Source organism: Candoia aspera, chromosome 1 (genome assembly GCF_035149785.1).
Source record: "Candoia aspera isolate rCanAsp1 chromosome 1, rCanAsp1.hap2, whole genome shotgun sequence".
Lineage (NCBI taxonomy): Eukaryota > Metazoa > Chordata > Lepidosauria > Squamata > Boidae > Candoia > Candoia aspera.
The window spans coordinates 326,518,578-326,532,740 of NC_086153.1; the positions used below are offsets into that span (position 1 = coordinate 326,518,578).

At 41.5% G+C, this 14,163-nt stretch overlaps 1 protein-coding gene across 1 annotated transcript in view; it reads left to right on the forward strand.

Moving 5' to 3' along the window:
• The window catches only part of MDGA2 (MAM domain containing glycosylphosphatidylinositol anchor 2), a 500,250-nt gene that overhangs the window by 273,745 nt on the left and 212,342 nt on the right, over nucleotides 1–14,163 (forward strand). The window contains exon 5 of the mRNA XM_063290587.1: nucleotides 5,272–5,404. Coding sequence (XP_063146657.1) covers nucleotides 5,272–5,404 — 133 coding nt within the window. The remainder of the gene's footprint in view (nucleotides 1–5,271; nucleotides 5,405–14,163) is intronic.

Here is a 14,163-nt window from a genome sequence, read left to right on the forward strand (position 1 = left end):
GATCTAATGAATTTCAAACTATATTTCATTCTAGTAGGTGCTTGTCTAGTGAGGACCCATTGGATTTTGCTCAGATTTAATTTTCAATTCTCCCTTGATTATTCAATGACCTAAAGTCACAGAAGTCATGGCTCGGCCATTCTAGTGGCTGTAATAAATTCTTGCACAGACCATGCCCTCAGATGAATGAGGCTTTATATGCCTGGATTCCATGGCATCGTTGCTGATTCTTACTTGTTACAGTTTTTTTATTATTCTTATTATTCTTATTCTTATTATCATTATTTCTTCATTCACATTCTTCTTGAATTCTGTGAGGAAACTGAGTGGTTTCTCTGTCACGTATGCTTAGAATTAATTAACTGGAACCAAGTATTTGAGCTGAGGTGTTGCAGAGGATATGGTTCTTTCATTACTTCATTTAACTTTAAGTGTCAGGGAGATCAATGAATCAATACAGGTTATTTTAATCTCTTCAATGTTCTATTCTTGTCTGTGTCCTGCATTATTTTGCATTTCTGAGAAATATCCCCTCCCCCTGCTATTCTCTCACTTTTTCCAGTCTTTCTGAAGTTATCTTCCATGGGAATCTCTTGTTCTCTACCAAAGGGACTCGACCCATTGTACACACTGGAAGCAAGCCTGCCGAAAAGGGAGGGGTTACAGGAGCACTGCAGACCATCCCACTTAACTACATGTGGCCAGGGGACTTGCCTTTGGTACTTCTTAAAATAATAATAATAATAATAATAATAATAATAATAATAATAATAATAATAATAGGAGCGTTGAAGAAAGAGACTTGACTTGGCTGCACAAGACCAAGCCTTGAGATCAAAGGCATATAAAGCCAGAATTGAGAAGACAGCAATAGTCAGCAAATGCTGTCTCTGCCAAGAAGCTGAAGAAACAGCGGGCCACCTAGTTAACTGCTACAAGAAGATGGCACAAACTGACTACAAACGACGGCATGACAAAGTAGCAACAATGGCACATTGGAATATCAGCAAGAAATACCACTTGCCTGCAAGCAGGAACTGGCGGGACACAAAATAGACAAAGTACAGGTAGTCCTTGACTTACAACCACAGTTGGGAGTGGAATTTCCATCATAAGTCTTTGTGGTCTTTATGACTATTTTATGGCAGTCGTTAAGCAAATCACTGCTGTTGTTAAGCAAATCCAGCTTCCCCAATGGGCATTTTTTTGCCAGAAAATGGCAAAAAACTCGCAAAATGTGATCACCTGACCGCAGAGCACTGCAACTGGTCATAAATATGAGCCAGTTGCCAAGCACCTGAAATGCAATCATGTGACTGTGGGGTGTGGTTCGACATTTTGTGATGCTCAGAAGTGTTTTACAGGCCATAAAGCACCCATTCTGAGGCCATCATAACTTCAGAGTGTTGTTAAACAAATGGTCGTAAGGCGAGGACTACCTGTAACAGAAAATGAAGAAGCAAAAGTGCTCTGGGACTTTGGAATTCAAACAGACATGCACGTGCTGCCCAATACCCCAGAATTAACAATTGCTGATAAGAAAGACAAAGAAGTCTGGATAGTGACATTGCAATACCTGGAGGCAGCAGAAGAGAAGAGAAAGAGCTGGAGAAAATCACAACATACAAAGACCTGCAAATAGAAGTATCCCTTTGCATGCTTGCCACCACACTCCATCTTACCTCTGTTCGTTTCTTTTCAGAACGGCTGGGGATACATTTACTGTATAGCAAAACCCTAAGTGACAGCCTCCTGAAATTCTTATTATGTTGGGACTTCCTCTGTGTCATCTGCTGGTCCATCAGCAGGATAACTGTTCAGAAACAGAAGAGGGCCAAAAAAGGTGTGAAGAGGGGTTGGATCCAAACAAGGGTTATTGAGAAAATCATCCAGAAAAAAAATTCCTCCAATGAATCCTTATATCAGAAATAATTGGTAAATGGCTTATAATATAACCAACTGCTTGGTTCTCTCTCCTGGTCACATGACCCAGAGTGGAACTATTATTAAGGGCTTGGAAGGAATTCCAGAAGCCATGCACTGCCAGCTTTCCCTACCTTGTTATATTCTAAGAGTCTTTCTGATACAAAGGATACTGTTTTATCTTGCAGTATGCCAACTTCCCATTTATTGTTGCAGTAATTACAAATGATGTACCCCTTTTGAGAGCACTGTTGTGCTCATGGACACCATGTTGCCTTTTCTTGGTCTAGCAAGTGAACATCTCATTTTAAACTTGCATGCACTAGCATGCCTACATATTTGGGGGTCAACTTGACATATTTCCATTTACAATGACATTAACAATGGGTCTTTGTGTTTGATGGCATGTGCTGGAAATCATTTGCTTTAAAAGATGCCACTCCCTAAGGTCTTATTGTCTAGAGCAAGCTTTCCTATGGCAGAGGAAGACTGCATCATTTCTGGAAGTTTTTCTGCACAGCAGCAACTATCAGCCAACCTTGCCTGGTGCTGCATACTCTTGTCTAAAAGTAAACTGACCTAGGAAACCATGTTTAAAGCAGCACAACAGGATGCATCTTCAGAGTAGTTCAACCTCTACTCCAGCCTGGGCTCCTTCCAAAGATGCAACAGGCAGTGTGCGTTGGCCCCTCAAAGCAGCAACACTTCAGAGTACAAAGCAAGTGCATAAGTCAATAAAATTGATTTGATGTGACCCGTACTGCTTGCTTCTGCACTTTCTCTGCCTGTGCCCCTGCTGGCTTCCTCTTCTACAGCCATGGCTTCATTGGGTGCAAACACTGTGGTCACAGTTACACTGTAGCTGCCTAAAGAAGAAGTGGCACAAGAAAGAATCTGTGTATGCTGAATGTGGTGGATTTCAGTAACGCTGCTGGTTCTCAGGGAGGAGGGCGCACATTCCAAGGAGGAGGGCAAGATAAAAGGAGACATGGTCCAGAAATGGAATGTGGGAAAACTACAAGGTTCAGAATAGCCCTGCCCTAGAGCCTTCCCAGGTTATTTCCCCTTAGGTTAGGTAGAGTAGCTTTAGTCTGGCAAGATTCTGCCTATATGGTGTGAGCAAATAACTGAAGTTTGGCTGGATTGATTCTCTGAAGTTCTTGGGCTGGGCCTAGCACTGACTCCTCTGCCCCTGTCTCCGGCAGACGAAAAGGAAAAGAGAGAACTTCCCTGTAAATACTCCCCCCCACCCCCGTTCCTCTCTGCAATGCCAGGGCACAGCTTAGCTTATGAAGATTCCACCTTCCTTCCAATCCTATGTTATGGGACCAGATTCTCCCTTTCACACTTGGTCACCATGCATACTCCCAGCCCAAGGTGAAACAGTGTACCAGAACAGCCAAGAAACAGGCGCAGGTCCTCCAAAGGCCAGATCTACCCTACCTGGATTCACCAAAATCATTCCCCCATTTTTTTAAAAAAAAACTTGCAGGAAGGGTTCGGTAGTGCTAAGGAATTGGATGCTGTTTCAATAATTCATCTGCCTAAGGGATTAATGACCAATGACCCAATCTTGGAATCTGGGGCTTGTATTGAACCTCGTGTGACTTGAGGCTGAAATCAGACTTGGAAAATTAACTGAGGCTGATTGCGTTAGCAGATTTTGAATTGCCATGGATACTAACATCAGGTGAGGATTGTGAGTGCTTGTCTTTCCCTCTAATCAAAAACCCACTAAACCTTTTGGGCAGACAGCAGTAGTTACATTACTGTACCAAAAAAAAAAAAGAGCTTACATCAGGGAAGTGCTCATTTTAAAAGCCTACCCTGGAAAAATTAATGTTAGAAGGAATGACTTTGGAGGAAATTTGCATTTAAAACAAGTTCCTGGGCATTTTACATTAAAAGCTACATAAATCAGGGGACTGTGTGTCCAAAGCAATTTACAAATATAAATGAATACAGATTGTTTCTGTAGATTTAAAAGGAAGAAGAAAACCCATTAAAAAGACCAATAAAGTGAATTACTTTCCTACTAATGCAAGCATGAAAAAGGTGTAGGTTTTTACTGGCCTGTACATATCTAATGCTGAACCTTTTTCTGGATACAAAGAGGGATATATAAAAGTGTAGCATTATCACTTGTTGTGATATGTCTAGTCTTCTACCTTTACCTGGTCAACCAAACTAGAATTCTGGCTTCAATTTCATGCTACATCTAGGTTCTCCTCTAGATCTCACTATGGCTTCTCATATTCCCAATAACACTTAACTTCTGTCTTCCAGAAAACACCTATTCTTATCTTCCTACCTTCCAGAGTGTTACCTCTGTATTCACAATCTTAGATCATTGTTCATCTTCTTGCAGGATCTTTTTTTTTTTTTAACTGATAAACTCACTTTATATTGAGATGGGGATTTTACTACTCCTTGCTGGTCATTAAAGTGCCCTTTTGTCACACATGCCTCATGTGTTCCTCCTTCTCTCAGTAGAACTTCTCTGGTAGCCTCCACCTTCCAATCTGCACACCAAGACATTATAGATTCTCTTTCTCTAGAGTCATAACATGTTGGGATGATGCCATTCTGCTTACCATTAGCCAAGGTCAGAAGAAAAGAACCTGATATTAGACTGATCTATTACAGTAACAATACACAGGTGTTGATCTCTCCTCCTGCCCCAAGTTAAGAAGCCTTCAGCCCATTACATTGCATAAGAAAGAGATTAGATATTTGACTTTTGATTCTGCTGAACCTATGGCCCACATTTTAAATGTTGTGGTCGTAGAATATTTTTTCTAGTTCTTGCAGTAAAACTGGCTTAGCAGAAGCTGTGTCCTTGAATCATGGCCTGCAAGGCTTCCAGGTTCACTGTTGGTTGGCAAGAATATTGACAATTGCCCTGAAGAATGGTGATTCCTGGGCCTAGGAAGTTTGAAATCAGTATCTGTAACTGTAGCAGATACACTGGGAACTAGAATTTCCCAAGGCAGGGATGCTGAAAATGTAAATAATCAACTGCTACTTAGCACAAAACATGGAAAGTGTAGAACATAGTTTCTCTTGAGCTATGGGAAGGATATGTGAGGTGTACACAACCTTGAAAGTGTTTGGAAGTTCAGTCCTAGTGTACAGTAAAGATTCCTTACTAGCTGTGCTGTGTCAAGTGTCTCAAAAACCTCTACCAAGCACAAGCCATCCAAGAGGGAACCTAGCCGTTTGTTCACATATTGCTTTAAGGTATCATGTGGTTTGTTTTCTTTTGGATTGTTTATTATCCTGCATGTTCTTTCTTGAATTGTAATAATGATCTTGACCCAGTGATAACGCTTCTTCTGCTGGCTGCAGGGTGAAACCAAGATTCTGAAGTTGAAGAATCTTCGACCTCAGGACTACGCCAATTACAGCTGCATTGCTTCGGTCAGGAACGTCTGCAATATTTCTGACAAAATGGTGTCATTCCGTCTTTCCAACAAAACAGGTATTTTGGAATTCCTGGGCCTTTTTCCTCTCCTAACAGGTATTCTGTGCCTTTTTTTTGGTGGGGGGGGGGGGTAGAAAAAAAGTAGTAAGTGATGCTGGCATAGCTGTATCTGTTGCATTTCCACACTACAAACTGGTTCTTATTCTTATTCAATCATTTGTATTACACATGCAATAATAGTAATAGTCATAGGGTTCAGTGCTCTCCCCGCTCCTTTTTAACATGAAGCTGCTTGGTGAGATCATCCATCACCATGGGATGAGGTATCATCAGTATGCTGATGATACCCAATTGTACATCTCCACCCCAGGTGAACTAAGTGACGCTGTGGATGTTCTTCCATGGTACCTGGAGGCTTTGGGGATCTGGTTGGGGAACAAGAGGCTTCAGCTGAACCCTGCTAAGATGGAGCAGCTGTGGTTGCGGGGCTCCTCTGTATCTGGGAATCTACCATAGTTAGTCCTTAATGGGGTTTCATTGCCCCAGATGGACCCACTGCACAATTTGGGGTCCTCCTTGAGCAGCAGGTGGCAGTCATGGCTAGGAGGCCCTTTGCTCAACTTCATGTTATGTGCCAGTTGTGCCCTTTCCTGGATCTCTCAGTCATTCATGCCCTGACCGTCTTCCGTATAGACTACTGCAATGTCCTCTACACAAGGCTACCCTTGAAAGGTATTTAGAAGCTGCAGAATGCAGTGGCACGGGCAGTTATGGGCACCTCTAGGACTGTGCATGTAAAACCTCTGATGCGCGAGCTGCATTGGGTGCCAGTTTGCTTCCAGGTCCAATTCAAGGTGTTGGTTATGACCTTTAAAGACCTTCATGGCATGGGTCTGGGTTACCTGAGGAACCGTCTCATCCCAATCACATCGATGCATCCCACCCAGTCCAGCAGGAAGGGCATGCTACAGACCCTGTCAGCTAAGCAATTTTGACTGGCGGGATCAAGGAGGAGAGCCTTTTCTGCCATTGCCCCCACTCTGTGGAACATTTTGCCCTCTGAGGTGAGGCTGGGCCCCACTATTCTGGCCTTCCGGAATAGCATCAAGACCTGGCTCTGCCAACTAGCTTGGGGTCCAAGAGTGATAGGCAGCCCTGGGGGTGGTCGGTGGTTTGAAGACACTCTCTCTGCCTTTTACACTCTCTATGCCAATCCAGCTATATTTATTATGGGATTTTTTTCCTCTTTTACCTTCTTCTGTCTTTTGTATTTTTATTTATTTTTTATAAGAAACTTTATTAAATTTCGGAATATGAGTAAAACAATATAAAAATAGAAAGAACTTGAAGAAAGAAAGAATGAAAAAAGAACAAACTTAAAAGTGCAGAAACAGAGAGATAGAAAAAAGAGTGACTTCCGACTATCTTCAGTACAGATACAAGCATAAAAATACATCAACCTCTTACTCTATTTTATCTATAAAACACATTATTTCTATATTCTTATACAATCCTAATCATCAAATCCCAAGATTAAAACTTCATCTTTTTCAGTTTCAAACAAAAAGTCCAAAAGTGGTTTCCAAGAAAAACAAAGTTAGACAAATTATTTTCTTTAATCAATGCAGTCAACTTTGCCATCTCTGCCAGCTCCATTAATTGCACCATCCATTCTTCCATTGTGGGAATTTGTAAGTCCTTCCATCTTTGTGCATATAAAAGTCTTGCTGCTGTGATCATGTATAGAAACAGAGTCCCAAATTTTCTTTCAAACCGTTTATCCATCAAACCTAAAAGAAAAACTTCTGGTTTCAACTGTATGTTGACCTTAAGAACCTTTTGAATTAAAGTACATATCTGACCCCAATAAGTCTTAGCTTTCTTACAAGTCCACCAGAGATGATAAAAAGTACCTTCACCTTGAGAACATTTCCAGCATACTATATATTGTCATCCCCTTATACATCTTTGACAATTTATCAGGTATTAAGTACCAATGATATATCGTCGTATAAAAATTCTCTTTCAAATTATAATTCAATGTAAATCCTTTGCTCCACACGTTCTCCCATTGATCAAGCATGATATTGTATCCAAAATTATTTGCCCATTCCATCATACAATCTTTAGCACAGTCATGTTCCATATTCAGTTTCATTAAAACTTTATGCATCTTAGCATAGTAAGTTTTTTGTAATTTTATAATGCTTTTTTATGACTTTTTTATTTGTAAGCTGCCCAGAGTCACTTTTATAGCAAGATGGGCAGTGTATAAATTTAATAATAAATAAATACATAGTAATGGTAATAGTAATGGTAATGGTAATAGTAATAGTAATAGTGGTAGTAATGTGCCTGGGATTGGGGCCCTGAGTGTGAAAAGGTCCCATCTCCTGGTTGTGTTAACAGCTGTCAGTTTTGACATCTTCCTCAGCTGCTGTGTATTTTATTTTTTCTATTTATGATGGGAATTTGTTTTTAATTTATTTTAAGATTGTTCACTGCCCAGAGTCACTTGTTGAGATAAACAGTCATAGAAATTGCATAAATAAATAAAATCATACTATGTATTTTAATACACTTCTGAAGTTTCTTATTGTTGTAAGGTACCTTAACTAATCTTTTTTTCCCTTATTCTGCTGCTAGATAGTCATCCTCTATCTCAGTGTTTCTCAACCTTGGCAACTTTAAGTTGTCTGGACTTCAGCTTCCAGAATTCCCCAGCCATCTGGGGAATTCTGGGAGTTGAAGTCCACACATCTTAAAGTTGCCAAGGTTGAGAAACACTGGTCTATCTATCTACCCATCCATCCATATCTGACTTTTTTCACACTTTCCTTTGGAGGATGGAGCCATCTTATGCTACTTATGCCACTCCAGCTGTCTCTGCCTGCCATGAGGGTTATAGTTAGGTATCCTTTTTCAAACATGATTTTAGGACAAATATTAGGATTCTTAAGTACAAATTCATGGGATGGGATGGGATGGGATGGGATGGGATGGGATGGGATGGGATGGGATAATGATCTAGGGTGATGACCAAGCAGGCTGGACTAGAAGTATGAGCCCAATTCAGATGTAATTTGGAGGAGTGTTGAAGAACATCCTGCAAGATGAATGTGGTGTTTCATGCAGTGCAACCACCAGGTGGAGTTAGTCCCTCTCTGTGGAACATTGGTCTTGTGTTAAGCTGTCCTTCCTGTAAAAAGCTGCATGCACCCACATAACATTTTCCCCTTCATGCTTCACTTCAGTTGATTATTTGGGGACAGCCTTTCCTTTCCTTTCCTTTCCTTTCCTTTCCTTTCCTTTCCTTTCCTTTCCTTTCCTTTCCTTTCTTTTTTTGACAAACTGTTTTGGTAAAGTTGGAGATAACAGGATTTATCTGTTACAGGCAGAACAAATAAAGTATCTTCTTGCTTAGCATTAAGTTCATCATTCCATTTTTGCCTGAAAATTAATCTGTAAAATATCTGACAAAATTATTGCTTTAGGTAGTATGTACCAACTAAAAATGAAATCTAATTACGTTTCTCTCTGAGGAAGAATATGTACCAAACAAGAGTGCACTTTTGGTAGAAATCATGACAGAATCTTTCCGACTAATGAATAAAAACGGTCTAGAAACCAGGAGACTGAGAGTTCTAGTCCCGCCTTAGGCATGAAAGCCGGCTGGGTGACCTTGGGCCAATCACACTCTCTCAGCCCAACTCACCTCACAGGGTGGTTGTTGTGGGGAAAATAGGAAGAGGAAAGAGTATTAGGTATGTTTGCCACCTTCAGTTATTTGTAAAAATGATAAAGGCAGGATAGAAAATAAATAAATAAATAAATAAATAAATCAAGTCTGCCTGACTAGTGATTTAAATCACCCTGATTTTTTGTTGTTGTTGCTACTTAGTTGAATTGTATTATATATTCTCTCTTCTGGTATCCTTAAAGTCCTATGTTCCTAACTGGGCTGATATGAAATATTTTAGAAAATCCCCATTCTTTTTTCTCACCACCACCACCACCACCATCACCATCAAGCTATTGTTAGCAACTCTTTAGGGTCCAACCAGAATTAAATCTCCAGAAGTAAAGGTGATGCTATGGTGCACAGGATGCCTCTTGAGATGGCTTTGCATCAGACCGCATGGAGTCCTCAACAGCATGCATCAAATAATCTGATTGGTAAATGTATCTCTCCCTCCCCAGCTATTTGTTGAATCCATCCTGAATTAATTGATACAAAATGTTTTTCTTGGAAAAGATGGGCTGTTAAAAGAACGAATCAACAGCCAAACATACCAGATTCTCCCTTCCACTAACCCATCCCACCTTCTACCTTAAAAAGACCCCTCCATTTCATTCAATGAAAAGGAAGGAAGTTTTAGTTAATAAGTGACTGTTAGGATGAATGTTATTCTGTATAAATGAAAGTACATTCCCTTTTGGGCTGAACTCCTGACTTGATAAACAAGTTGCTTTCAAAGTGATAGTACAAGAAATGGTTTCCCACTGGCATTTCTGATATATATATTTTTTTTAACTTTCACAATCTGGTATACGAACCTTGAATTTTCTAGTAGTCTCCCTTCTTGCTTAACTGTTTAAAATCAGGCAATATAGCTGGGCTCTAAGTTCATAAATGTCAAAACTTTTAGAAGAGAGTGGGCATAGGTTTAGTACCTGATATAAATGCTGAAAAGGCCCAGAAAACAACTAAAGAAGGAAGCTGCCAGAGGAAATCTTAATGAGCTTCCTACTCTGTGCCTAGGGTGAGATTTGGGAGGTTATCTGGATTTTGCATACTGCAGATTGCATATTGGCTTTCCCAGAAAATTACTCTCTCTGGATTTCTTTGCAGTGTGTGTGTGTGGGGGGGGGGGATGTGCTGCATGAAATCTTCCAGCTTACATGGGTCTGCCCAAGTAAGTATCTAAAGCTAGATGTTGTTGCTTATTCGTTCAGTTGCTTCCGACTCTTCGTGACTTCATGGACCAGCCCATGCCAGAGCTTCCTGTCGGTCGTCAACACCCCCAGCTCCCCCAGGGACGAGTCCGTCACCTCTAGAATATCATCCATCCACCTTGCCCTTGGTCGGCCTCTCTTCCTTTTGCCCTCCACTCTCCCTAGCATCAGCATCTTCTCCAGGGTGTCCTGTCTTCTCATTATGTGGCCAAAGTGTTTCAGTTTTGCCTTGAATATCATTCCCTCAAGTGAGCAGTCTGGCTTTATTTCCTGGAGGATGGACTGGTTTGATCTTCTTGCAGTCCAAGGCACTCTCAGAATTTTCCTCCAACACCACAGTTCAAAAGCATCTATCTTCCTTCTCTCAGCCTTCCTTATGGTCCAGCTCCCGCAGCCATAGGTTACTACGGGGAACACCATTGCTTTAACTATGCGGTCCTTTGTTGTCAGTGTGATGTCTCTGCTCTTGACTATTTTATCGAGATTTGTCATTGCTCTTCTTCCAAGGATTAAGCGTCTTCTGATTTCCTGACTGCAGTCAGCATCTACAGTAATCTTTGCACCTAGGAATACAAAGTCTTTCACTGCTTCTACATTTTCTCCCTCTATTTGCCAGTTATCAATCAGGCTGGTTGCCATAATCTTGGGTTTTTTGAGGTTTAGCTGCAAACCAGCTTTTGCACTTTCTTCTTTCACCTTCATCATAAGGCTCCTCAGTTCCTCTTCGCTTTCAGCCATCAAAGTGGTATCATCTGCACATCTGAGATTGTTAATGTTTCTTCCAGAGATTTTAACTCCAGCCTTGGATTCCTCAAGCCCAGCACGTCGCATGATGTGTTCTGCGTACAAGTTGAATAGGTAGGGTGAGAGTATACAGCCCTGCCGTACTCCTTTCCCAATCTTAAACCAGTCCGTTGTTCCGTGGTCTGTTCTTCCTGTTGCTACTTGGTCATTATACAGATTCTGCAGGAGGCATACAAGATGACTTGGTATCCCCATACCACTAAGAACTTGCCACAATTTGTTATGGTCCACACAGTCAAAGGCTTTAGAATAGCCAATAGAACAGAAATAGATCTTTTTCTGAAACTCCCTGGCTTTTTCCATTATCCAGCAGATATTGGCAATTTGGTCCCTAGTTCCTCTGCCTTTTCTGAACCAAGTGTGTACATCTGGCAATTCTCGCTCCATGAATTGCTGAAGTCTACCTTGCAGGATGGTGGATGGATGATATTCTAGAGGTGACGGACTCGTCCCTGGGGGAGCTGGGGGTGTTGACGACCGACTGGAAGCTTTGGCGTGGGCTGGTCCATGAAGTCACGAAGAGTCGGAAGCGACTAAACGAATAAACAACAAAACCTTGCAGGATCTTGAGCATTACCTTACTGGCATGTGAAATGAGTGCCACTGTTCGATAGTTTGAACATTCTTTAGTGTTTCCCTTTTTTGGTATGGGGATATAAGTTGATTTTTTCCAATCTGATGGCCATTCTTGTGTTTTCCAAATTTGCTGGCATATAGCATGCATTACCTTGACAGCATCATCTTGCAAGATTTTGAACAGTTCAGCTGGGATGCCGTCATCTCCTGCTGCCTTGTTATTAGAAATGCTTCTTAATGCCCACTCAACCTCACTCTTCAGGATGTCTGACTCTAGCTCACTGACCACATTATCAAAGCTATCCCCGATATTGTTATCCTTCCTATACAGGTCTTCCGTATATTCTTGCCACCTTTTCTTGATCTCTTCTTCTTCTGTTAGTTCCTTACCATCTTTGTTTTTGATCATACCCATTTTGGCCTGGAATTTAGCTCTGATGTTTCTAATTTTCTGGAAGAGGTCTCTTGTCCTTCCTATTCTATTGTCTTCTTCCACTTCCACGCATTGCTTGTTTAAAAATAATTCCTTATCTCTTCTGGCTAACCTCTGGAATTTTGCATTTAATTGGGCATATCTCCCCCTATCACTGTTGCCTTTTGCTTTCCTTCTTTCTTGGGCTACTTCTAGTGTCTCAGCAGACAGCCATTTTGCCTTCTTGGTTTTCTCTTTCTTTGGGATGTGTTTTGTTGCCGCCTCCTGAACAATGTTGCGAACTTCTATCCATAGTTCTTCCGGCACCCTATCTACTAAGTCCAGTCCCTTAAATCTATTCTTCACCTCCACTGCATATTCCTTAGGAATATTAGTGAGCTCATATCTAGCTGATCTGTGGGTCTTCCCTAATCTCTTGAGTCTGATCCTAAATTGTGCAATAAGAAGTTTGTGATCTGAACTACAGTCAGCTCCAGGTCTTGTTTTTACCGACTGTATAGATGTCCACCACCTTTGGCTGCAAAGGATGTAGTCAATCTGATTTCGGTGTTGTCCATCTGGTGAAGTCCATGTAGAAAGCCATCTCTTAGATTGTTGGAAGAGAGTGTTTGTTATGCAGAGTGAATTGTCTTGGCAAAATTCTATCAGCCTACGTCTTGCTTCATTTTGTTCTCCCAGGCCATGCTTACCTGTAATTCCAGGTGTCATTTGACTGCCCACCTTAGCATTCCAGTCTCCTGTGATGCAAATAACATCTCTTTTAGGCGTGTTGTCCAGTAGGTGCTGCAGATCCTCATAGAACTGCTCTACTTCAGCTTCTTCAGCATTTGTGGTTGGGGCGTATATTTGGATCACTGTGATGTTAGATGGCTTGCCCTGAATTCTAATTGAGATCATTCTGTCATTTTTTGGGTTGTATCCAAGCACTGCTTTCGCCACTTTACGATTAATTATGAAGGCTACTCCATTTCTTCTGTGGTCCTCTTGTCCACAGTAGTAGATATGGTGGTCATTTGATGTGAAGTGGCCCATTCCAGTCCATTTCAGTTCACTGATGCCCAAAATGTCTATCTTTAATCTTGACATCTCACCAATAACCACATCCAATTTGCCCTGGCTCATAGATCTTACATTCCAGGTTCCAATGGTGTGTTGATCCTTAGAACATCGGATTCGCCGTTCACCACCAGCACCACCGGCCGCTAGCCGTCATTTCGGCTTAGAGCTAGCTGCGTCATCATGTCTAGGGCAGTTGAACTCATCCTCTGTTCCTCCCCAGTAGCAAATACACCATCTTCCGACCTGGGAGTCTCATCTTCCGATGGTATACCGACATATCTCTGCTTGTACTGATCCATTTAGTTTTCACGGCAAGAATACTGGGGTGGGTTGCCATTACCTTCCCCAGGGATCGCATTTAGTCTGACCTCCCTGTCATGACCTTCCTGTCTTGGGTGGCCCTTCATGGTTTAGCTCATGGCATCACTGAGGTGCTCAAGCTCCAGCACCACGACAAGGTAACGATCCTTTGCTGAAGAAAGCTAGATGAGGGTAAGAATATGTGGATCAGATACAACCTGCCTGATTTACCTTTTGGGGGATGATTCCTGGTGAGTGCATAATTTAAATTATTCAGCAAAATTACCTGAAATTGATTGAGTGATTGATTGATTGATTTATAGGATGCCAAATCCAAAGACCCTAGGTGGCGTAGAAATAAAATGGCATGAAACAGCATTAGTGGTAGAAACCGGGTGACTGTGAGTTCTAGTCCCGCTGTAGGCATGGAAGCCGGCTGGGTGACTTTGGGCCAGTCACTCTCTCTCAGCCCAACTCACCTCACAGGGTTGTTGTTGTGGGGAAAAGAGAAGAAGGAAGTAGTTGGTATGTTCCCCGTCTTGAGTTACATGTATGTAAAAAGGCAGGAGAAGAACAACAGCAGCAGCATAACATAGGCAAATATAGTGCATTGTGGAGAAAGTGTACTTAAAATGCCAACTATCTATTCTACATTCATCAGGATCACAAATCACCCTGGCCTCTGGCC